General features: G+C 33.3%; 1 protein-coding gene across 1 annotated transcript; it reads left to right on the forward strand.

Annotated features, from left to right (window-relative positions):
* The first annotated feature begins 1,969 nt into the window (after positions 1-1,969).
* LOC124364907 (pre-mRNA-splicing factor syf1 homolog) lies at positions 1,970-26,846 on the forward strand. Its single transcript, XM_046820715.1, is given in 18 exon segments — positions 1,970-2,154; positions 6,036-6,184; positions 7,333-7,456; positions 7,638-7,835; positions 8,227-8,411; positions 8,512-8,626; positions 9,016-9,163; positions 9,953-10,104; positions 11,501-11,721; positions 13,374-13,536; positions 14,502-14,615; positions 19,080-19,242; positions 21,327-21,436; positions 22,229-22,450; positions 23,003-23,110; positions 23,681-23,819; positions 25,707-25,862; positions 26,716-26,846. Coding segments are annotated over 18 exon segments (2,589 nt in total). The 5' UTR covers positions 1,970-2,115; the 3' UTR covers positions 26,799-26,846.
* The last annotated feature ends 1,059 nt before the right edge of the window (positions 26,847-27,905 follow it).

Genomic DNA, 27,905 nt, shown 5'->3' on the forward strand with positions numbered 1-27,905 from the left:
CTCAATTTCTTAAACTCATTACCCGCACCCTGATCTCTAATAGCTTTCCACAAAACTTTACTCGAAACGTCAGTTTTGAAAAATTATCAGTGTTTGTTTCGAGAGTCTTTGACTTGCTCTAATACTCTCTCTTTTGATACTATTCTGTATCACTCTGTAGTTCTCGCATGTAATAGGATCTGTAGTAAGTACATAGCGCTTTTATAGAGAGTTTCGTTGGTTCATTAATGCTTTTAAATTCCCATCAATCCATGGACATGGGTTTCTCTTTGTATAAATACGCCGTTCTTGAATATATCTATTATATAATGTTAACAAACTTTCACACAAAATATTAACTTTATCTTCAATTGAATCGTTATTATAAAGATCCTCCCATTTCAATGCTAAACATTCATCTTTGAGCTTATCCTTATCAATAGTCTTAAAAACTCTTAAGGTTAAACAGCTTTTTTCATTTCCTCACCTACATTTTTATTTAATTCCACAAGTGTGTGTGAGAGAGATTTCAAAGCGTTTCTTCTAAAAATGTGGTAGACCTATACACAACATGGTATAAGACCTACAAAAGTTCTTCGCCGGATTAACTTTACTTTTCGTGTTTACTTCACAAATGACTGTTATCGTTGAATATTTTATACTACTGCTCTATCCACAACGATGATACATCGTATTTTTTAATATTTGTTTAATCATATACTAAGAACGGTCCAAGAAGGGATTTCATTAAGAGGGGAGGGAGGTTCCTTACGATGGGTTCCTTAATTTGTGCTTGATACAGTTAATAAAGCAACTATTGTGCACCTGATGGGGCAATGAGAATACCTATGTATTTAGAATATACTATATATTACGATCTAGATGTCCATGATGTCGCAACGATGTAAAGAGTTCATGTAGAACTTCTTCTTCTCCGATTTTGTTTATCTCTTAAGACGAACATGACTCTAGTCCAGGAGACAAATCTCACGTCAGATTCCAGACGCTACACTAAGAGAGAGGCAAGCTAAAACTAAACTCAACATACGAATCAAACCTTTCAACCATAGCAACGTTATGGGAAGGAAACTTTTGTAGAATTTAATCGTCTATTAAAAGTGTGAAGAAATAGAACTGTAAGAAATGCACCAAATAAATGAATGCTGAAAAAATTACTCCCCTACCCAACCATTTGTCAAAAATCTCCTTTTTGAACAGAAAACGCTCCAGTGTTTGGCTGGAAAATATGTTTCAGAGTTTCTTAGAAGCCCAGAAAATAACAACCCAACACATCAAAGGAAATCTAAATTTAAATTACAAAAGTATGTGAAACTCGTTATTTAAATTTTTTAAGAACATTGCATGAAGAAATTAATTTTACACCAGAAAGAAAAGTGGTTCTCAGAATGGCAGATATCATAGCTTTGCAGTCATTATTTCCTTTTCTAAACGAAAATAGAGTTTAAACAGTTAAAACAGTGTTGATAAGGGCCATACAAATATGAACCCTGTTTTCAAAGAAAATCTCAATGACAGGAGGCAACGAAAATCACGGTTTGTGCGTAGAACTTGATAATGATAACGAATAAGCAGTTATTTTTATTATTGTAATAAGAATTATATGTTTTGAGATAAAGTTGTTTAGCCTATGTTTGTAGTAAATTAATCTTAATCTACTTATTCAAACTTACTATATATCTTTTACCTATTTTTCTTTAATCGTAAAGACTAATGAAGAATTTTGGCTTGGTAAACACGAAGGCCCTTTTTACTTAGGAATAATCAAAGCATAGAAAAATTACGTTTTCTATAAAAAGGGCCTTCAACATAATGAACATTTCTTGTATATATTATTCTTTTTTTAATTTAGTAAAAGCAGTACACAGTTGGCTAAAAGTTAGAATGCTAGTTCTTGTTTATTAACAAAGACCACAGAAATGATTATTATAAAAATTGGTTCTTGTGTTGACAAACTTAAATATCTGTGACTCAAAACATTGAATGAAAACGCTACCGCTTTAATTTCTAACCTAAAATTTTTTATGTTTATATATAATCAGTTCTTTAGTATATATTGTATTATTTATGGTTGAATTAAGTTAACCTAACTGAAGTTGTCTGTTTATTTCATTTGAGATGCCTGAGTACACGAATAAATCAGTCGATCTTATATTTGTGAGTACACTGTTTCATATTTTAGGTTATGTTGCAATGTCGTATATTTTATAAATATACAATAGGTCTAGCCCTAATATTCCGATAGTGATTAATGTAAAATATTTAGGGCACAGATTCCTGAGTGCTTTCAAATTTTTGTATCGATATTGCTTTAAATAACCAAAGTTGCCATAAATTTTAAACAAGGCCTAGGCTAGTTGAGATGTTTGCATGCTACTCTCAGTATGCTACAGTAATGCCTATCAAGTGTATTACAGCCTATTTCAGTACCATTTAGCGCAATCGAATTTATAATGACCAACATGATAGTCATGTGCCAGGTAGGGTACGATAAGCGGACCCGGTTTTTTATATTGAAATTGGCAAACGATATGGGTACGGTCCAATAAGCGGACCCGGTTTTTTATATCGAAATTGGCAAACGATATTACTTAATCATAACCATCGATATAATCAATCGATACTGATGAATTATTTTTAATAACTTAAATAATCTATATGAACAGCTGTAAACACTTTCAAATAATACAATTAAGGTAATATTTTAAATTTCACGTAACATTGTGTATTAAAATGGCCGTCAATCTTAGGAAGCTTCACGAAATTGCTTTAAAAGACGATAAAATATGTTTTTTATGGCTTCAGGATGTTGGGTTAGTACCTAAGAATCCATTATGTGATATTTGTGGAAAGGTAACAATAATGTAACTGTCAGAGGAGCTAACATGGTCGTCTTCAGATGCAAAAAAAGAAGGTAATGGTGGACACAACTTTAGTAAAAACGTTTTCGTTCTGTTTCATTTAGTAGTTATGAGTTATGGTTATGTTCATTTATTATTTGTTATCATTAAATTCACATTTTAATTTAAACATATGATTGTTATTACTTTTATATCGATTGATAGTCTATGATTTCGATATGCGAATATTAGGTATCGATGATTATATTCTTCGATATAAAAAACCGGGTCCGCTTATTGGACCGTACCCAACGATATTACTTAATACAACCATCGATATAATCAATCGATCCTGATTAATTATTTTGAACAATTAACTTAAAAAATCTATATCAGCAGCTGTAAACACTTTCAAATAATACACGTTCAGTAATTTCAATTTTACATAAGTAACATTTATTATTAAAAATGGCAGTCAATTTTAGAAAACTACACGACATTGCTTTGAAAGATGATAAGACATGTTTTTAGTGGCTTCAACATGTTGGACTCGTACCGAATAACCCATTAGGTATATGTGAAATTTTTGGGAAAGAAACAACTGTAACTGTGAGAGGAGCAAATATGGTTGTCTTCACTTTTCATAATTTTGATTATAATAATTTGTTTGATTACTTTACAGTAATATTAAATTCATATTTAAATTTAAAACTTATGATTGTTATTGAGGACTATAGATACTTTTATATAGATTGATAGTCTAGGATTTGAGATGCGAATATTAGGTATCGATGATTAAATTCTTCGATATAAAAGACCGGGTCCGCTTATCGTACCCTAGCCCATGTGCCTATTAAAAAAATACTACCAGTTATGTCGGGTAGACTTTAAAAGTGGCCTTCACTCGTATCCTTTCTTTTTTTTTTCGAATGGCTCGATGTTTTTATCTAAGAGAATAATTCGATATTACAATTTATTTAAATTAGCATATGATTTCAACTTATTAGCTATAGTAATTTTAATGTAAATAATAAATATCAAGAAGTAACTAATATTTTGAGACTGAAAATGGCGATGGATATGAGGAAAATATGTAAAATATTTCTCACAAGTGATGAAATTTGTTTAAGTGACTTCAACATGTGGGTTTGGCTCCTGGTAACACGTGTGGAGAATTCTCTCCTCTATTTCACAAAAGCGGTTACTCATTATATTAAGCTGGGCAAAGTCATACATATTGTAAGGAAATAGGATTTTTCCGGACATTTGCCATCGTTCAGTGAAACAAGAAATCAGTAACACTACGTTTCGAGATCTGCAATCTGATCTCTTCTTCAGGTAAAGAACTAACCTAATACATAATTTTTTGTCAACAAATTATGTATTAGGTTAGTTCTTTACCTGAAGAAGAGATCAGATTGCAGATCTCGAAACGTAGTGTTACTGATTTCTTGTTTCACTGAACGATGGCAAATGTCCGGAAAAATCCTATTTCCTTCACAATCCTTCCATCGTCAAAAATAACCTTCAAACAAAGAATATTGTAAGGTGTCTTTGATATCTAATCTAGGTCATAGTTGGTTTTGTAATGTTACTGTTAAATTGATGTGTTTAAAATTGTAATGTACAAGATAGGCCTACTTCTTGTCACGGTAATTTATTATAACTCATATTGTGTACAATTTTTACATATCGAAGTTGGATATATATATTAAATTGTTCACCGAACAACGAGTTTAGGCCACTTATTAAAGTCTTTCCACCATGTCTAAGGGCAGATGTCTGAATGGTTGCAGTATAATAAACAGCAACCACGTCAATTGAATCATCGATAATCATAAGTATCTAATCGATCATAAGTATTAATTCCTTGATATTTATGATTATTTAAAAGTAGGCTACTAAAACCGGAATTCTGGACCAAATTATAGTATTTTTCAGCTATTTTTATGTATTAAACAGTAATAATTTAAAGATGAATAAAAACTATTTACAAAATCTAACAAAGAAAACAATGTCTTCTTTCTAACATTTAAGTTAGTTACTTTTTACTGTTTTTAAGGATAAACGATTCTGACATCTTAAGATCCAAATAACATATGTAAATCACCATTGTACTTAAGTGGCCATTACTCAAATACCATACTTTTGGATTTTACTTTGAATTAATTTGTAATAATCTCATACCCAATTATATTATAGAGTTTTAAGACTGTACTATAGTGCAGCTATATTTTTATTTATGAAAGAAATGTAGGTATTTAGCAAAACCAAGTTAGTATTATAAATAATAAGATTATATAGATTCAAATTATCTTTAAATTCCTAATTTGCATCTGATATCCGATTATTGAGTTCAGCTTTATCGTACTGGTAAGGTATGATGCACAGTATGATAGTTGGTTTGACAATACTAGATACAGCTCGACTCACTATAACTATAAATAACTAAGGTATAACTAATTGACAGACAAACCTTTTCAGTAAGACGTACAATTTTTAATAGTAATGCACGGTATAGTTCTGATTGATGATGATAAAGTATAGAGTAACATCAAAAACTGTGTAGAAATCAAAAAATTGAATAGCTTGGTGGTAAAATCTTAAATATATTAACTTTTTTTATCCTGCGACATAAAATAGAGTAAAATAATCTAATAGGATAATTCTGAATCAAATCAACACATGGTATAAACATTACCACCTCAGAGTTTGATCTTCACACTTTTTTATTTGTTTTTCTTCTTTTATGAACAGTAATAATATAGTTATGTAATTGCATGTTCATACTACATATATTTTACATATCATCATTTTTTCTTAGATGTCATCTTCTAAGCTTTTCCTTCACATGAGATATCTATGGTTGGTTAGGACTACGAGAGTGAACTGTATCACAAGTATAGTTAATCAATGCAAGATTCACCTTTCTTGGCATTATAAGCATCAGATCTTAGTCAGAAGGGTTTCTTTAAACTTATTTTTAAAATTATATATAATGAATGTCAGTGAAAGTGGCGAATATATAGTAACGTATTCTACATGTAAAATAACATTATTTTTACTATCCTGCTTTACTTAGCCAATTATACCAAATCTGTTCAAACATCTCTTGTACTTGGAAACTCTGTAGATTAGATTTTCTTATAATATAAACCTATAGCTGAAAATAAATTAAATACAAAATATTTTACACAGAGTGAAGAGGACCTGCCTTATGAGGAAGAAATTCTAAGAAATCCTTTTTCTGTTAAGCATTGGTTGAGGTATATTGAACATAAGAAAGATGGAACGAAAAATGCTGTGAACATTATATACGAGAGGGCTCTTAAAGAGCTACCTGGGAGGTAAGTCATATAATTTCAGGTAAGCATTAGTTAAGATACATTGAACTTAATTAAGAAGATGGGACGAAAATGCTGCAAGTATTTCATATATGTATATACATATGTGAGAAGGATCTTAACACGTTCACGACGTCAGTGTTTTTCCAGAATTTTTTAATTGCTGTCGGATTTTTCAGTAATAATGGCAAAAAACCATAATCGGTTTTTTACGTCAAACTCTTTTTTAAGTGTAACAAGAAAGGTATTTAGGCTTCAAAATTTTGCACAAAAACAAATATTTTATCATGTTTTTTCAATTTATCTTCGTGAACCTCAAGGGGTATCCAAAAAATTAATGTATCTTATTTCAACAGTTAATAAATAAATTAATTAATCAATAAAATTAAAAAATGTATTTATTTATTAAACAATCATGTGCCTGACAGGGTACACGATAGTCTGAGGTATTTATTTAGGCATGGGATTAAATTTAACAAACAACTAAGACAGGTAAACAATAAAACGCAATAATGAAATGCATAGCACATATACCCCATTTGGCGAACGAAAGCCTAGTGTGTATCCAATCGAGTACACAATGGCAGTTGTGAAAAATTGCATGTACCCGATGGGGTACACGTCATCGTGAACGTGTTAAAGAACTATCCTCTGAGACTTAAATCATACCTATATAGTTAAACATTGTTTCAAATATAAAAATTGAATGACAATGCTTTGAGAATATTATTTGTTAATAATAAATATTATATTTTTTGGCTCTTTAAGACGGATAAAAAACCTATTTAAGAATCTTTAATGGCCTGCAAAGTATTTATTTTTTCTTTTAGTTTTAATAATATTTATACAAATTTGTTTCTCCTTAATTTTTGCTTATAATGTTTTTTTTTTTAATTTAGCTATCACTTGCAACTTTTCATTAAATTTAGGTTACTTAATTGTAATTGAACACTTATAATTTATTGATTTTAAATACTTTCTATAGTTTTCTTGAACAATTTATATTTGCTCATAAATCAACTGTATGTAGTTTTGCTGTAATTTAAGATAATATTATTTTTGAGTTTGAAATGACCACTCATTCTGGGCTAAAAGTCTGGCATTTGAACATTTCTTCAATCTAATGAGTTTCTGAAATTTACGTTTTCCAGCTACAAGCTGTGGTACAATTATCTGAAGCTGAGAAGAAGACAGGTGAAAGGACGTTGCATAATTGATCCATCATTCGAAGATGTAAACAATGCATTTGAAAGATCTTTGGTGTTCATGCATAAGGTAATATAAATCATCACGTAAAAGCACAGTCACACTGTTTTTAATACTTCTTGATTTAGATTAGAAATGTATTCATTGTTCTCTCAACTTGTATCCCTACCAGATGAATAACTATATAATCTGAGAAGATTTTCTGAAAATTCTAAAGATATTTTGCATTTGTAACATTGGTAATGTGTAGATGCCACGCATATGGCTAGACTACTGCCAGTTCTTAACGGATCAGTGTCGTATCACACGCACGCGGCAAGTGTTCGACCGTGCACTGAGAGCCCTGCCTATCACACAGCACCACCGTATCTGGCCACTATATCTCTCTTTCCTCAAGAAACATGAGATCCACGAGACAGCAGTCCGGGTGTTCCGCCGATACCTCAAGGTCAGTTAGTTGAAATAAGAGGTATTATTACAAAAGCATAACTTGTGAAAATCTTGGTTGAATAGTTTAATTACTTGGTTTATTTTAATCCACTATTAATCTCTGCTTTTGGCTATCATTGATTGCATTTATTTGGAACAATTCATTCCTGTTTAACGTATATATTTCCTATAGTTTTATTGTAATTGATTTACCACACAAAATTAATACAAGTAAAATATTGTTAAGATCACATTGAGTATTTGACTGTTAACAGGAGATTAGACTAGGCTGCTGTCAAGCTGACCTGTGATATTTAGACACAAATCAACTAGGAGGAAATTTTTTCTAAACATTGCAACTTTAATCATCTTTGATAGAATGAACTCATGGTGTGTTGTAACATTTCCAGCTGTGCCCAGAAGATACAGAAGACTACATCGAGTATTTGACTGCTATCGGTAGACTGGACGAGGCTGCTGTGAAGCTGGCCCATATAGTCAACAAGGAGGACTTTGTGTCTAAACATGGGAAGTCGAACCATCAGTTGTGGAATGAACTCTGTGAACTCATATCAAAGAATCCTGATAAAGTGAGGTGAGAATCAAGCAAATATATTACCAGTTTACCATAAATGGATGTTTATACAGAGCTGAACTGTTGCTCATAGTTGGTATAAATTGTGTTTGGGTTTCAGATCCTTGAACGTAGATGCCATTATAAGAGGCGGCCTGAGAAGGTATACTGACCAGTTGGGGCATCTGTGGAATTCACTTGCCGATTACTATGTCCGAAGTGGCCTCTTTGAACGGGTAGGTAGAACTGAAAATACTAATTAATTACTAAGTAATGAAATTCACAAAGTTTGCTCATTCTTGAAGGCTTAAAGATAAAAAATGGGATTTTGGAATTGTTTGCACGTCATGGTGGCCAATGTTTTGTTTATTGAAAAATTGTGCTTTGTTTTCCAAGGGGTTTATTGATTATGGTTATGGTGTGTTGGTTCAATGTTTGTGCTATTTCCTAGTAATTAAAATTTTAGACACATCCAATATGTGTGTTGCTCATTAATTAACTCACCGTCCATTGCTTATATTCCTGTAATCATTGTTCTCAAACATTCCTACTATAATTAATTAGAATTAGATATGGCCAAGGGCAAACTGTTTTCTTGTTTATAAGAGACGATTGTAATGTTTAGGCGAGAGACATATATGAGGAGGCAATCCAAACTGTGACAACAGTGAGAGACTTCACACAGGTATTTGATGCATATGCGCAGTTTGAGGAGCTCAGTCTTGGAAAGGTGATGGAGGAAACTGCAAGCAAACTCAACCCCACAGAGGAAGGTAGGTCATAGAATTTGGGATATAGAGATTTTTGGTTATTACTGTCAAACAATAATAACGATCTCTTGATTGCTTTATATTTATAATATTATTTTGAATATCGAATCTTTTACCTATTTTACTTACTCTTACTTACTCTTACTCCCAGGGCCATTTATATCGGAGGTGATATTTAGCCGCACCAACAAAGCTCCTCCATCTTGAACGGTCCTCCGCATCTTCCTCTCATATTACTGTCAAACAATAATAACGATCTCTTGATTGCTTTATATTTATAATATTATTTTGAATATCGAATCTTTTACCTATTTTATTGACTTTAATTGTTAGGTCCTCATGTAGACATTCAGATTACACAGATGATTTTTTCAAACACAATCGTATTAAAAAGAATTCAGATTCAGCACGTTCAGATATCCCAGCGGCTCATCATGAATAGGACATATTGAACACCAAAAGGCATTTGAAAAGAGTTCAGTGAGCTTAGTGATTAGTCTTAGACTAACTTCCTGCCGTGAATCAAAGTACACCTAGATCTGACGCACAATATTTCCCCATGAATATATATCGATTAGGCTTCTAAAATGTTGTCTTGTAATTATCTTGGTGGTTTCAGTAAATGCTGGTTTGTCACACATGACTTCCTTCAGCCACCTTGTACTTTCATAATCTTCCATTAATCTGGAAGACCAATTTGGCTGTGATAGTTGAAGATTTATTTCAGAGTGACCAACAGTAACAATAATTACTAAAGGAATGAATGAAATTGATGGATGTTATTCTTTACAGATGACGTAGAGCTGGAGCTGCGGCTAGCAAGGTTTGAACATCTTATCGAACGCAGATTGCTGCTGCTCAACTCTGTGCTGCTGAGACAAAACCCTCACAATGTCCACGAATGGCTCAAGCGAGTCAAACTCTACGAGGGGAAACCGCATGATGTGAGTCCTGTTTTATTACATTATTAGTCAACTTTGCTTCTGAAATTTTAATTATCATTTTCTTTTTTAATAAAAGATCAAAGCCGTTTTATTTTAAATCTTTTTACATTATATAAAGTAAAAATAGCCAGGGGAAGCTTAACCCTAGAGGTGGCAATGTAAATTTTCTGTAGAGGCAGGGTGTTTTAGTCCAATTGTTCATGTATTTTTCTACAAAATATTAAAACCTCAACCAATACTCCAAATTTAACGTATTGTATTCATAGAAGAACACAAACAGACTTTTATTCAGATAATTTTTTATCATAATTTTTATAATGCACGAAAAACAATAAAAAGAAATGTGAAATAAAATTTGACAAAAAAACTATGATATACATGTTGACATATAATGTATTCAAGGCCCTAAAACAATTTTATGAGTCATTTTGATTGTAAATCAACTAAAATATAAAAAGCACTGATACAACATATATTTACAATAGATACAACTTTAAATATATCCATGTTTCCTTATATCCATAGAACCTAAAAATAGTACAAAACCTATTAAAACATAGTATTAATGAGAAGTTTAATCTTCCTCTTTCCAAATTTATGAGGTTTATCACAGTCGGATAATATTTACTCCTTCAAAAATAATAAAACACGACTCAACGTAATCGGACCGAATATTCGGTGCTGTCACTTGAACAGTAGCCTACTGCACCTGCAATTTTGTGTGTGTATATATACACCTGCCACCTATATCATATAGCTCTGCTCAACAGAGTCGATGATGATCACTAGAGGGTCACCAAAGGATAACTGTCATTACAACTAAGAACGAGCATGATGCTGAGGGATGGGTAGCCGAGAGCTACACACTTGTGTGACTGGTAAACCAGGATGCAGAGGGATTAAATTACCTCCACAATGTGGTGCAGAAGCTCATCATGCCACTGCAGCGAGTAAGGCAAGATGCGAGGGCTTAGTATGCAGAACGGTTGACTGAAGACTCAGCTTGTATGTCACAGTATCTATCGTTTATTTTTTAGATTTAAAGTCAATGAATCTGCTGATTTTGGGAAAGTCTACTAATTTTCATTTCTTCACTAAACTGTGATGTAGGCAAAATGTTATGTGGTGTCACCCGCAACAAACAAGAAAGAATTTCTCTGGTGCATGACAATGCTTTTTTCTGTACCTCTTGTACTCTCTTAACAATTAAAATCTAGTTGTGCTTCACAGTCCTAAAAACTAGCAATCCCTAAAGTTATACAAAATAAGTATACACTTAAAGGGAACTATGTAAAATTTGGAACTCTATATTTTACCAAGCCTAGGATATTCACTTTCTAGGCACATTTAATTTCCATCACTATTGTAATCTTGGGTGTTGCTTTAACCTGTCCAGATAATCAACACGTACACAGAAGCGGTGCAGACTGTGGAGCCTAAGCTGGCTGTTGGCAAGCCTCACACATTGTGGGTGTCGTTTGCCAAGTTCTACGAGGAAAACGGGCAGATAGAGGATGCTCGGGTGGTCATGGAGAAGGCCACTCTGGTTCCTTATGTCAAGGTAGATGACCTCGCCTCTGTTTGGTGTGAGTGGGGCGAGATGGAGATACGGCATGAGTAAGTTCCTATTTATCAGCTGGAAATTGATTTCCACATTAAATACACTTATTTCATTCAAGAATGGATAGGACCCTCAATCGTTTTATTTGAACAATTTAAAACATTTTGAGTATAAATCCTGCTATTTTACAGAACGCCGAAACTTCTGAAAAATTAGGATTAAGTAATTTTACAGAATTGATCTTTTTACGTTTAGCACATTATGTAATAACTAATTTTACAGGCTCCACTAAATCTGTGACATCTATTGTATTGTTAGAACAATCCTCCACTGGAATATGAACATTGTATTAAATCAGCTTGTTTACGAAGCATCTTGTATCATTTGTTTATTTTCATCAGTCAAGACATGGCTAATGTCATGAATTTCAAAAAAATCCCAACTTCAACAAAGTTGTACTTATACCATTATACTGTTTTGTGTGAAAATAAAAATTAATAAAATATTGTAAAAGACATGTTTCTTCTTTAGTATAAAAAAACTTTGTTATGGAATTTTATTTACCTTTTTTTCAAATAATAGTATCAAATTATTTTGTATACTTTATGAATTAAAAGTAGAAATATTAATTTCTATGTCACAATAAAGAAGATGACACAGGGAATTTAGCTATATATCTTTTTTATAATGCAACTAGTTTTTTATTTATGATTTTTCACTCAAAATGGCTCGTTGTCCTTGGTTGACCACATATTTCATGGTCTCAAAGTGATAACAATTCTTTTTTTTTTATAAAAAAGAACTAATTAATATATTTTAATAACCTTTGTATTTTTTAAAACTTATTTAATAGATTTTTATTTTTTTGTTATTACAAAAGGCAAGTAATTTAATTTCCCTACACCCTACAATAAGCCATAAATTTTGTTTCACTCGATATAACATGCAACTTTTTGTGTACAGTCCTCTCAATAAAGCTTTTTCACAACCACAAGCAGGTCTTTTACAGAACATAATATACAAAGGAGGCACTGTAAAACTATAGTATATCACTGTGATTTGCCTTCAACTTATGACAAAAAAGACTATTGACTATTGACAAAGTGTTTTAAACATTTGATAAGTTTGGGATGAAGGTGTCTGTAATTTCCTTCATCTCCTTATCCACCTGATCTTGCTCCATGCATTGTCCCTTTGTTTCTGCAAGTGAAGAAGGATACAAGAGAGGTTCTCTATCTTTATCATGTATTTTTATTACAAGTCTAGCAAGTATTAGCTGTATGGCATAATAATGATGGGAAAAAGTTAAATAGCCTTTTAAATCCACTATAAATAAATAGAAATGAGTTTCTAAGATCAAATAAAACGTTTCCAGATGATTGCACTAGGCTCCTAAAAGTTGTATAGTGTTCACTTACTGGAAAAATTACAAATTAAACATGTTTTGAATATTTGGTTACTTTCTTGTACAGAAATCTGTAGTGCAAGTATAAGACAATCTGAATTGTATGAATTACTGTAGAAACATACATTTTTTACATTCAGTAAATTTTTATAGTTTCTATATAGTTACCCTCAAACACCCCACACTGTTATAGTTAGTGTGTGTTAGTTATAGTTAATCTCAAAACACTTCATTAAAAAAATGTATATTATTTTTTAATTTTTGTGTTGGCTTCTTTTCTACATAAAATGATCTATCCTGCAGGAACTATGATGGTGCTCTGAAACTGCTACAGAGGGCTACCGTAATGCCGGCGCGTAAAGTGGCCTATCATGATGAGACAGAGACTGTACAGATGAGGGTTTACAAGTCACTTAAGCTCTGGTCCATGTACGCTGACTTGGAGGAGAGTTTTGGCACGTTCAAGGTATCATCACTCAAGAATTGTTTTATGGAATGTTAGTTTTTAAATGATAGTCCTATTGCCATTTAAAACCTGATAATTTTAATTATTCTTAACAGTAATAAAACAGTATTATTTTCTTGAAATCAAGAACTTTAAGAATATCCTTGCAATATATTTGCAAAAATTAAACACTGTGACAATTCCGTCTTTAAGTTCATTTTTATGTTTTGATGAATTGAAATCAGGGAAACTCATTAGATAGAGAAGAAATTATAAAAAGACAATGTTCCAAATTTTTTGATCAACTTTTCATATTTCTGATGGTGGTTTTCCGATGACGATAAAAAAACCAGTACAGTGTTAGTCATCATTCTGTATTCTTTTCTATTGACTACACAATTCTCCCATCAATTCAATTTTAAAATGGTCATTCATTTTGTGTTTATAGTACAATGAATTGTGTTACATATCAGTAGACTGTAGACTTTTCTAGTAGACTTAATACATATTATTGCGAGTAAATGATAGAAAGTAATGCTAAGTATGATAAATTTATATAAAAATAAAGCTAAACTAATATTGAACAGGTATTTATTAAATACCTTGGCAAAATGCATTTCTCAGAAAGTGAGACCTACAACATGACAAACATTGTAAGCAAAACTGTCCAAAACAATCAAATTTCACTCCAATAAATCATGCGCAACGAACTGAAGTAATGATGGCTGAGTGCACTTCATTAGTGATTTCTTGTTCGTCCATTTTCAGCGCACTAGACTTTGATAATCATTGAAAATTATGTACAATCTACTTTCAAACAGTATGTTCATTTTATTAATCCTGCCAGCTATGAAGCCATCTCTTCATGGAAGTAAAAATGTATATTGTACAGTCTATAATTTATTAGAGTATTTTAGTTATAATACTAATGGTTTTCTGTATATGCATTGTTAAATAATTTTTATTCATTGATCTTTGTTTTCCAGTCTTGTAAGTCTGTGTACGACAGAATCATTGACCTGAAAATTGCTACTCCTCAGATCATCATCAACTATGGACTTTTCCTGGAGGAACATAATTACTTTGAAGAAGCATTCAGGGTAAGGTCAATAAATTGTAAATTTATTCCAAACTGACTAGAATGTAAGCTTGATGAATATTACCAGTCAATAATAGAGTATTAGTTGTGGACATTAGTGTAGCACCTGTCTGTAGATACTTGAGTATGTATGTGTAAAGGAGAAGTAAGGAAGGGTGTTGGTTAGTAAACAGTGTTTATTGAGAGGTATAAGATTAAGAACCATAATTCTCTCAATGGATCTCCAGCACACATAATTTCAATAAACATTGAAGCACAAAAAGTGCTTGCTCCGCCAGGACTCGAACCCAGATATATATACAGGGTGATTCATGAAGTTCTCCCCCCACTTCTACAGCACATTGTACTAGTAAAAATAATGAAAAAATGTTATATAAACATAGGTCCGAAAACGCTTCGTTAGCGAGTTACAGCTAGCGAAAGATTTCGCCTGAATTCCTGGGTAAAGAGTAAAATAAAGCCATACTGAACTTTTGGAAAGGTTAATTAAGTAAGAAATATCGTGGATTCTTATGTATTTTTACCTGATAAAGCTAATAAAATAGGTTTCAGAACTGTACCTGTAGTAGTTTTTGAGGGATTCGGGGTTAAATGCAAAAAATTGGGGCACGAAACAATGTTTTTTTAAGTTTGATGTACAATAACTTTGTTAAATTGGTAATAAATACATAAAATCAACAAACATTAATTGTAGAGAATTTAATTCTGAGAAATTTGATATAATCAAAGTCTAAAATAAAACAGAAATAAGTACCAAAAAATCGATTTTATTCAGTATAATACATTACTAGTTTTAAGCAAAATTAATCAGGTTGGGCCAACCGTACGCACCTTTTTATAATAGATGTTCGAAAATGAGGCCATAATTATCAATACATTTTGCAGCACGTTTGTGTATTGCTTTTGTTGCATTTCTTAATTTTTCAGGACTTCCCTGTATCTGCACAGCCGAATCCATAATACGGGCAATTAATTCATCACGAGAATTCACTTTTGTCTTGTATACAATGTCTTTCATCCATCCCCAGATGCAATAATCCAATGGAGGTAGATCTGGTGATCTTGGTGGCCAAGGGTGAGGTCCTCCACGACCAATCCAGTGTCCAGGAAATTGATGATTTAAGTAAGCAGAAACGGCACGTGAAAAGTGGGGAGGTGCTCCGTCATGCTGGAAGTACAAATTTTGTCTGAGATGTAAAGGAACATTCTCTAACAGCTGCGGCAACTCTTCTTGAAGGAAATGCAAATAGAACTCAGCATTTAGGCGTCCAGGTAATATGAAAGGTCCAATCAGCCGATTGTGCAAAAGGCCACACCAGACATTGACGCTAAATCGGTGTTGAAAGTTCTGTTCCACTACCTCATGTGGATTTTCTTCTGCCCATGAGTGTTCATTGTGCAAGTTATTGACACCATCCCGAGTGAATTGTGCCTCATCCGTAAACAAAATACGCTTGTAGAGTTGATTATTAATATTCAAAAAGTTGCAAAACTCCAAGCGAAGCGGACCATCCCCTAGCTGTAGATGTTGAACCTTTTGTTTATGAAACGGATAAAATTTGTTTCGATTAATTGACCTCCACACCGTTGACTGCGAAACTCCTATCCGCCTAGAAATACGTCGTGTACTTACACCTGGACTGCGATGAACAGCATTAATAACAATATCATCATCAAGTTGGACAGGTCGTTCATAATTGGTTCTAGTACTTGGTAGTGATCCTGTTTCCCGAAGAGTACGAAAAGTTCCTGAAATTGTTTTGGTATCTGGAATCCTCCTATTAGGGTAACGTAGTTCATATTCTTCTACAGCAGCTCTAGCATTACCATTACACTAACCCAAAATAAAAACCATATCAGCGTATTCCTCTGATGTAAATAAGTAAGGCATTTTTTCGCTAAATAAACAATCGAATTATAACTCACAGAAAAATTGCATTTAATAGCACGATTCACAGAACCCGATCTCCTGCTGTAGCTTGCAAAACACCACTAATACACAGTTCTAACGTAACAGTACAGAATACCATTGTTGATCAGCTGTTATTCGTGCGTTACCAACTTAGAAATTAATAAAACAAAAACTGCATTTCGATGATTAGTAAACAATAATGGGAAAATGTTTGCTTCATTTATTTTCGAACATTTGATGTAAATTTTTATAAAAAAAAAATACAACGTAATAAAACATGATATTTTTTATTTACAATCAAATTTATATAACAGTTAATCTTGTTTTCTCAATTTATCTCATCATTAAGGAACAAACATTTTGTTTTTGTTTTATTTTAACTAAATACCGTACGGTATTTCTTTACAGCTAGTAATGTATTATACTGAATAAAATCGATTTTTTGATACTTATTTCTGTTTTATTTTAGACTTTGATTATATCAATTTTCTCAGAATTAAATTCTCTACAATTAATGTTTGTTGATTTTATGTATTTATTACCAATTTAACAAAGTTATTGTACATCAAACTTAAAAAAAACGTTGTTTCGTGCCCCAATTTTTTGCATTTAACCCTGAATCCCTCAAAAACTACTATAGGTACAGTTCTGAAACCTATTTTATTAGCTTTATCAGGTAAAAATACATAAGAATCCACGATATTTCTTACTTAATTAACCTTTCCAAAAGTTCAGTATGGCTTTATTTTACTCTTTACCCAGGAATTCAGGCGAAATCTTTCGCTAGCTGTAACTCGCTAACGAAGCGTTTTCGGACCTATGTTTATATAACATTTTTTCATTATTTTTACTAGTTCAATGTGCTGTAGAAGTGGGGGGAGAACTTCATGAATCACCCTGTATATATATATTGCACTTTAGTGAAATGGATCTGTATTGGATCAAAACATCTAACAATACCAAACCAATTTCAGGAACTTTTCGTACTCTTCGGGAAACAGGATCACTACCAAGTACTAGAACCAATTATGAACGACCTGTCCAACTTGATGATGATATTGTTATTAATGCTGTTCATCGCAGTCCAGGTGTAAGTACAACGACGTATTTCTAGGCGGATAGGAGTTTCGCAGTCAACGGTGTGGAGGTCAATTAATCGAAACAAATTTTATCCGTTTCATAAACAAAAGGTTCAACATCTACAGCTAGGGGATGGTCCGCTTCGCTTGGAGTTTTGCAACTTTTTGAATATTAATAATCAACTCTACAAGCGTATTTTGTTTACGGATGAGGCACAATTCACTCGGGATGGTGTCAATAACTTGCACAATGAACACTCATGGGCAGAAGAAAATCCACATGAGGTAGTGGAACAGAACTTTCAACACCGATTTAGCGTCAATGTCTGGTGTGGCCTTTTGCACAATCGGCTGATTGGACCTTTCATATTACCTGGACGCCTAAATGCTGAGTTCTATTTGCATTTCCTTCAAGAAGAGTTGCCGCAGCTGTTAGAGAATGTTCCTTTACATCTCAGACAAAATTTGTACTTCCAGCATGACGGAGCACCTCCCCACTTTTCACGTGCCGTTTCTGCTTACTTAAATCATCAATTTCCTGGACACTGGATTGGTCGTGGAGGACCTCACCCTTGGCCACCAAGATCACCAGATCTACCTCCATTGGATTATTGCATCTGGGGATGGATGAAAGACATTGTATACAAGACAAAAGTGAATTCTCGTGATGAATTAATTGCCCGTATTATGGATTCGGCTGTGCAGATACAGGGAAGTCCTGAAAAATTAAGAAATGCAACAAAAGCAATACACAAACGTGCTGCAAAATGTATTGATAATTATGGCCTCATTTTCGAACATCTATTATAAAAAGGTGCGTACGGTTGGCCCAACCTGATTAATTTTGCTTAAAACTAGTAATGTATTATACTGAATAAAATCGATTTTTTGGTACTTATTTCTGTTTTATTTTAGACTTTGATTATATCAATTTTCTCAGAATTAAATTCTCTACAATTAATGTTTGTTGATTTTATGTATTTATTACCAATTTAACAAAGTTATTGTACATCAAACTTAAAAAAACGTTGTTTCGTGCCCCAATTTTTTGCATTTAACCCTGAATCCCTCAAAAACTACTATAGGTACAGTTCTGAAACCTATTTTATTAGCTTTATCAGGTAAAAATACATAAGAATCCACGATATTTCTTACTTAATTAACCTTTCCAAAAGTTCAGTATGGCTTTATTTTACTCTTTACCCAGGAATTCAGGCGAAATCTTTCACTAGCTGTAACTCGCTAACGAAGCGTTTTCGGACCTATGTTTATATAACATTTTTTCATTATTTTTACTAGTACAATGTGCTGTAGAAGTGGGGGGAGAACTTCATGAATCACCCTGTATATATATTGCACTTTAGTGAAATGGATCTGTATTGGATCAAAACATCTAACAGTTAAATTTGACTGACTTAGTTTAAAATAAATTGCCACTTTCATGTAAGTAACACATTGTATATTGCTCTTTCAGGCATATGAAAAAGGAATTGCTCTCTTCAAGTGGCCTAACGTCTATGACATATGGAACACCTATCTTACCAAGTTCCTGAATCGCTACGGTGGCACCAAACTGGAAAGGGCGAGAGATTTATTCGAACAGTGTGTAGAAAACTGCCCTCCGAAGTTTGCTAAAGGTAACTCTTTTTTAGTTTAGCCATCTTAATGTTGTATATATATAAAATTAAGTCCTGATAGGCCTGGGTATATTTCAAACTGATTGAGATGTCAATGTACAATCTTAACCATACCTATTAAATTGTACTTTTGTGGACTTTTTGAAGGATAAAAATATTTTCCCCCCTTTTTTGAAAGGGGGTCACTTTAGATTCTAAAATTGCAACCCCTATCTTGTGACATGCCATTTGAAAGGTAAATTCAAAAGAAACTCAATCGCACAAACAAAATATCTCTACAGAAATCCTAGCAAAAGTTATGGGCAAATAACTAACATCATAGCACTAACGTTAAGGTTTCATCTGGCGTGGGACTCGTGTAACCTGCTTACATCAACTTGATGTAGGAGGTACAGTCAGTGAGGCCTTATTTTTACTTTATTCTCTAATGCATTGGCATTAATGGAATGGAAAAGGATAGGCAGTGAAGCATGTTAACATCGGCTCTTCTTTATTCACAAGATTTTTTTTATATTTTACCGATTTGTTAGCGGTGAAACAAAGTTGTGCCTGTAACAAAGGTTATTTTATTAGCTTAAATTTAAAAATAATTACTAGCAGTACTACTAGTGTTATTATTTATAAATTAACTATTAAATGTTGATATTTCCCTGAATTAGGGTCAGATTGTATTATCTGAAGATTGAAAATCTTCCACTATATATACAGGGTTTGTCCGGAAAGTAATAGGACTGATTTTCTTTTGCCGAGACTGTACTTCGGAGCGTGCGCGCACTGACTGGATTCGGTAGAGGGCGTTCCTAGCTAACGAACAAGCGGCTGGTAAGTTGTCTCCGAGCACCTGAAGAATCAGTACAGGCATTTTCGCGTGACGTGTTTCCGTGAGTGGTGCAAGCCGAAAATGCAGCGTTCGTTAGAGCAGAGGTACGCGATTAAATTCAGTGTGAAACTCGGTAAATCTGCGACAGACCCACTTGATATAATCAAGCAGGCTTACCCAGATGTTGCTTTAGCAAAAAGTGGTGTGTTTCGGTGGCACCAGAACTTTTTGGAAGGCCGGGAAGAGGTTACTGATGAAGACCGTGCTGGAAGACCTTCGACTTCGACAAACACCGACAATGTGACTCGTGTGCGCAAATTTTGAACTCAGACCGTCGCCTAAGTATACATTTAATTGCCCAGATGTTAAATTTACCGAAATCTGTGGTTCATGAAATTGTGACGGAGCATTTGAACATGCGCAAGGTGTGTGCGAAGATGGTCCCAAAAGTGCTCACTGACGACCAGAAATTGCGGCTCACACCTCCTTTCTTGTGAACAACTACCTGACCAAGGCCGGCATCCCAACTCTTCCACAGCCACCCTACAGCCCAGATGTGGCCCCCCAGACTTTTTTTTGTTTCCTCGCCTGAAAAGGCCGATGAAAGGCAAGCATTTTGAGACGACAGAGGGGATCCAAGCAGCATGCACCGCGGCTCTCAAGGCTATTCCGGAGAATGCCTTCTGTGACGCCTTTAATGCTTGGAAATCGCGCTGGCAGCGCTGCATCAACGCAGAAGGAGCCTATTTTGAAAGTTTTTAAAGAATTGTAATGATTTGCTCAATACATTTCGTTTAATCGACTCGGTCCTATTACTTTCCGGACAAACCCTGTATGACTGATAAAAGGGTCAAAGAAAGTGCTCTTTATCTTATCAACTACCCTAATTTGATGACAGCTGATACTGTAACTTGAATCCCACTTCCTGAATCCTTGAAACTAAGGCAACAAGCAGCCAACAAGAAGATTTGCCATCACAGAGAAGAGATGGTGAGGTTCAGGAGGATGGTGAGGAAAATAGTGAGTTGTGGCAAGAACAGATGTGATGTGGAGCAGTACAAGAGTCAGAAAAACATCCTTGTTTATGGCCAGAAAGGACAGTTCTCTGTGTGACAAGAGACTTTGTAGGACTTGTCTGTAAAGTAATGACATTGGATCTGATAGAAAAAATCCAGTATTAACCGGATTAAAATTACCTAACCCTACTGTAATTTGCAAAGTGCTATTTGTTTATAACACCATATATGTGTTTACTGTATTTCAGCTCTCTACCTGCTCTACGCAAAACTGGAGGAAGATCATGGTCTAGCCAGACATGCCATGGCAGTTTATGAACGAGCAACTGCAGCTGTTCTACCAGAAGAAATGTTTGAGGTAATTTTAATGAGCTTAGGACTACAACTTCTATTGGTTTTCATTTGATAATTTGTAAATAAAATAAACTTTTATATATTTTGGTCTGCTGAAACCATCGATGCTACAACCATCGAGGATGTTTCTATTCAACCTATTGGTACCAATCTTCCATTGATTTTGACCTTTGAACTCATTTAAATGTTTGTCTTTAACTTACTGAACCCATTTGCACCGCATCTTTCCATGGAATTTTCCCCCCTTAACCCTTCATTATTATTATTTTCCTTGAAGTTTGGAAGTTAATTTGTCAAAGAGAAAATAAATCTTAATGTTATTCTATTTTTTATTCTAGAGTTTAAATTCTACATATATTGTGTCTTTAATTCAAAGAAGTGTTTATAGAGTCCTCAGTTTTGGGCATAGATTTTCTTTATTTTTTAATTAGTGATTTACAGACCTTAAAAATCTGTTTTACTTTTGATTACTCATCATAAAAGTGGTTTTATGTTACTCTAAGGGCGGCTACTTCTCTAGTTCTGTATATGTCCTTCCATTTTGTGATATGGAACTGGTTAAGACACCCAGCACTAACATACTTTGAATTAAAGTTAGTTACTATTTAAGTCAGTTAGTTTGGTTTTCTTTAGCAAATTGAAATATTTATCCACTCCCTCTCCCTCGTACAACGAACAATTGTTAGACAGTAACGCTTTTGCCAGTACACCATAAAAAGATAAATATCTTTAGTCTTTGCTTTTTTTCAACAAGTGACTATCAGAAATATTAATTCTCATCTTTTTGTTGTATTAGCTGTTCAATATATACATAAAGAAAGCAGCAGAGATCTACGGGGTGCCACAGACTCGACAGATTTATGAGAAGGCAATAGATGTGCTGCAAGAGGACAACTGCAGAGAAATGTGTCTACGCTTTGCTGAAATGGAAACGAAACTGGGTGAAATCGACCGAGCGAGAGCGATCTATGCACACTGCAGTCAGATCTGTGATCCAAGGGTATGCAGATAATACAGTGTGTTTATAAACCTAGGATAAAATGTTAGTAATAAAAGTGAATAAATAATGAAATCGAGTAAACGTTTTTGAAATTAAAATTGGAATTAAACTCTAATCGATTTATCTTGATTTATTATTATAAGAAAATAGTAGACTACAAGAACAAGGTTTGCTTGCGTCAATATTTTGATAATAAAAAAGTAGAAATCTTATTATTTACTAGTAGTGAAGCAAACTTTACCATATCAAATACACTTTATAATAATATTAAATTATGAGTTATTCCAAAAACCTGTATTAAGAGCTTTTATAGAAACTGTTGACAGTAGATCTATTCACCTAACTATAATTACAGTTTTAGAAGGTACACTACCTCTACTGTGAACTCTGGTAGTGAATGTGTAATAAATTTCATGCCAATTTCGGTTCAGGAGTTACAGTTAAGCCAAGATAAATATTACATGAAAATTCTTTTCACCTCTTACTTATCGGGCACCCAGCATTCTGTTCTGTTGTGTATGATGCAGTCAAGCATGTTACAATGTTATATGTGTTTCTAGGTTACTGCAGAGTTTCTGGCAGACTTGGAAAGAGTTCGAGGTCCGCCATGGAAACGAGGACACGATGAGAGAAATGTTGAGGATAAAACGTAGTGTGCAAGCGACGTACAACACACAGGTACTTAGGAGTATTAATATTGAACCCTTACAAGTAGTATAACTCTGCATGTGCAACACCTACAGGATTTTTAAACCTAATCAATGTGGCATACAACAAGTGTTGACATTCTTGCAGTGACACCCGTCAAAATTGATATTTAAGTTGACAGTGGCATCTTGAGTCATTTCATTATTTTGCCACTAGATCATAGGCAATGAGTTTTGCATTTTTGAATTTGTAAACAACTCTTTGATGATTTTTTTAAATGTTTCGTGTTATCCTTGGCTTTTTCTCCTTCTCTATATATTCCTCCATACAGCATATGGTCGAAGCTGTAAAAATGTTACTTTTTATCATATACAATAGCTCTACATAATAGCTTTATATTTTTATTCACTGATGTAATTTGCTGTATACATTTGTTATTGCCATCTAAGTAGAAATAAAGCATACTAGTGGCTTGTATAAAACATTAATAAAAATGTTTTTAGGATTATTTATTATGTTTGTAATATTGAAATATACAATATTACTTAGCGTGCAAAGTGATGTGCAGTGTACAGTAATATTGATGTGTACCTTACATAGGTGAACATGATGTCGGCCCAGATGTTGTCTGCTGCTAGTAACGTGTCAGGCACTGTAGCGGACCTGGCTCCAGGAGCCAAGGATGGCATGCGGATGCTTGAGGCTAAGGCGGCGGAAATGGCATTTGAAGAAAGATCAGGTAAGAACAAAATTTTGTTTCTTCGTTTCATGTTTTCTGGTGTTCTATTGTTTTTGTTACTCGCGCCCAACCTAGTGTTGGAGAAAGTAATAAGATGGTCTAAAAAAAAATCAAATTTGGTATTTCAGTGAATTATTTCTTTTGAGAAACCTGAATAAAAAGTGGGTGTCACAAAAAGTTTTGTCCATAAAAAGTATATTATTTTCCTACATAGGTGTGCAAGGATGTGGTAATAACTAACATTGAAGTTTTCTGTTCCACACTGCATCAAAACATTTCTTATACAATTAAATTCTTTAAATGTTTTGGCCTAACTACAGAGTTCCATTGTTCGTCAACAGATGTTAGACCTGTCTAGTATAAACTTAACCCTTTGAACGCCGATATAAATTTAGTCATTTTTTAGATTACGCTCATTTAAGGTGAAAAAATAAAAATGAAAATTCCTTAAAGCTAATTTTTGTATTCATTCCTAATGACTAATAGTCACACAAAAAAAAATAAATTTTACAATAATGTAATACTTGTATTAAAATAATCACATTTTTTCATAATAATGAAATATTACAATCAAAATCAAATTTAGGTTACAGAGTAATCAAATGCATGAGATGAAAAATATGAAAACTATGTACAAGGATAAGAAAACAAATAAAGTGTAATATGCTGATCTTGATTAGTTTTATAAGTTCTGATAATATTAGATTTAGGCAGTTGTACGGTAAACTTCAAAACAAAAATCGGGATGAAGCCATGGGGTCTCGGGACGTGATTTGCAGCCATAATTACTCAACAGAAAAGAAACAATAAAAACTTTATTATAACACCTAAAACATGGTAACAATAACTTTTTACAACTGTTTGTATAAGGAATGACAACGCAAGAACACTCCCCAAGGCACAATGCGTGCTCCACTGACAGTCAGTAATGGCGGATAGTATCGTCATCGGCGTACAAATGGGAGTGGGAGAACAGCTGCCGGCAAGAAAACAATTTACTGTTTACCTACTGCGGCCAGCTGACAGCTGCAACTGGATTATTTGGTCAAGCCAGTACATTACTTTGTATTGTGGCCTATGTATTGAACTTATAAACGTCAAAAACAGTAAAAAAATATATTTTTATCGATCGGCGCGGATTATTTCGTCTTTGGCGTTATAAGACCAAACAACATCGCGGATTATTCCGTCTACGGCGTGCTAAGGGTTAATTTTAAATGTTTCAGTTCAAAATTTATTGACTGTAGATGGCTTTTCACAATGAGGCAAAAATATTTCAAGAATGTAATTGTGTAAGCAATTTTTCAACACGGTCAGAACCCGAAAACTTAGATGTTAGTTAAAGTGTACTATGTATGTGTAAAAGTGGCCTTGGTGAAAAGTTTAGTAATTAAGTGGCACTGTATAAGTAGTGAGAATAAAAACCACCAATAACTAATAGCTAACAAGCACAACAAATCTTCTATTATCAAACAAACAATATAAATACAAAATTAAAAGTATCTAAATCAGGATAATAATTAGCACGCAGGATGTTCTCACTGTGAATGATAACAAGAAATCAACACTGAAATTAAAAACAACTTTTATAAAAACAATAAATTCCTTTACTACTTTCTATTTTTTTACTGAATAACGTTGAAGAATTCCTAGAATAACATCTGTATACTCAATTCAAAAATATTTATCTGTTCTCTACTAAAATACAATACAGTCACTAATCAGTGCTTACACAACAATGAGACTTTGAGTATCAGAACCGGGTATAAGTATCTGAAGAACCAGAGTCAACACCGATTGATTCTGTTTAACATACTGTATGAACATATAAAATAGTTTATTTGATTGAAACTCGTACTGATTGTAACCAATGATGGTTTGTTGCAGTGCCGCAGGTGAAAGGAGGAAACATCCTGTTTGTCCGAGGGGAGACTCAGGGGCAGGAGAGAGACGGCACGGACACCACTAGAGTTGTTAACCCTGATGAGATCAATATTGACGAGGATGATGAAGATGTCAATGACTCATCTGAAGATGAAGATGGTAATGTCAATTTCAATTATGCACATGCTATTTCTTCATCATTTTCACTTTAACATTTGCTTTAATTTTGATTTATTAGTAATTTTATAATCATCATGTTGTGGTTGGATTAATATTGGCTGATGAACAAAGCTGGAGTAAGATGTTTGATTTTCCTGGTTTGCGGGGTGGATCGATGCTTCTATGTGTCAAACGAGGCAACTCAAATAGGGATTCCCTCCCCTTAATAAGGGGGTTCTTTGATAAGGTTCAAGTAATTAATATGTCTGATTGACTTGGCAGTAGTAATTGGTTTGCACTCAGCAGAGAAAGTTGGTTTACTAGTGGCCCTTTTGTGTTTTAATCCTACGAGAAAAATCTGATTAGTACTAAATTGCCTTAGTTATCAAATAGAAAAATTACCTTAACATTGGGATTTTAAAATTTAAATTTGCAAATCAATTACAAAAATATGCATACTTTAGTTTGATAAATAAATAAATGAAAAGTTTGTCAAATTCATTCTCTGGACTGAACAGTTTAAGTTTTGTTTCTCATCCTTAGATGTTACTTTCCTTACAACTCTTGCTTTAAATGCAGACAAAGTGAAATTTAAAGAGAGCTTTCAAAATGAATTTAGAGTTTCTAAAAAAAGGAGCAAATAGCATTTCATTTACTGTGTTTAACTGAAAACTCAGTGTAAAATTAAAACTATTCTTTTGATTTTCAGACATTTATACAATTGTTTGGTATTCAAGCCATCCTTTATAAAAAAGTTGTTATTTCATATGAATATTTGTGCACAAACTAATGTGTTACATTATTTACTGCATATTTAAAGGTCCCTAGTAATGACAGGTGTATCTTTTTACAGAAGAAATGCCGGTCCAGAAACAAATCATTCCATCTGAAGTATTTGGTGGCTTGAAAAAGGACGATGAAGATGAATCACCCTAAATAAGAAGTTTTTATAATTTTATAAATAAATATGTATATAGCCTAGTATTTATTGCAACGTTTTGATTTCTTTTGTTTCCTTTCTGATATCTCTGAAGTCAGTTTAGATGTTAGAACATGCATGGTCACAACTTTGCCCCTGGGAACAAATGTATCTTTTAATTTTTATTTTATTTAAGCCTCAGCCTTGCTTTGCTCTGTGGCCAGTGTTAATGTTCTGTAACAAGCCAATACAATTCTAGAACCATTACATTATATGACCTTAACCTGTTGAAAGGATAACAGAATTTATGGAAACAAGTTACCAATATTTAAACCATGATTCAATAAATGGTATATGTCCTCTTCTTCAGGTATAAAATACCTAAAAATATCATGATTAAGCATGCACAACAAATTAATAAATCAACAAAATTAGGGGATCAAATGCCAAAGGTTTTCTCAACAATGGAAAGGTTGTACATAAAAAAAATCATCAAACCCATCTGATAATTAGCACCAAAGACAAGAGTGGCACAAACAAAACCACAATAGACATAGAGCATAGACATCATTATAATAGAAGTGTTCATGCAGCATCTTGACAAATAAAAGAAACAGGATAGCAAGGGTTGAGAAAGCTCATTGGTTTTATTTTCAATAATATTGTTTCTATTTACAAATTTTATTGAGATTTCTTTGATTTTTATATCTTAGTTTAGTTAATATATATATACATATTAATATATGTTTTTGTAATTTAATATCAACAGAAGGTTGGCTTAGCAGTTGGTGTGCTATTTTTATGTACTTCCAATAGGTTTTTGTTTCAAAAAATTCTTACCAAATGTATTATATCAGCTTTATCCCATCTCACGTGATGATTTTCATTGTTGAGCAACTTTAAACAATGTAGTCTCCACTTACCTGCTGTGGTGGGTGTATCGTGTTGCCAAGTGATTTTACTCACTACTTTCCTCCTCCCCCTCACCTCTAAATGGTGCGTGTTATTGAATAAGTGAAAAAGATTTATTTCAACCACATTGATACAATAGTCCTAACAGAGAATAACAAAAACATTTGTGTTGTGTTTTTTAAAATAGCAATTGCTTTAGAGACACTGGAACA

The sequence above is a fragment of the Homalodisca vitripennis genome, chromosome 6 (assembly GCF_021130785.1).
Source record: "Homalodisca vitripennis isolate AUS2020 chromosome 6, UT_GWSS_2.1, whole genome shotgun sequence".
In the NCBI taxonomy this organism is placed as follows: domain Eukaryota; kingdom Metazoa; phylum Arthropoda; class Insecta; order Hemiptera; family Cicadellidae; genus Homalodisca; species Homalodisca vitripennis.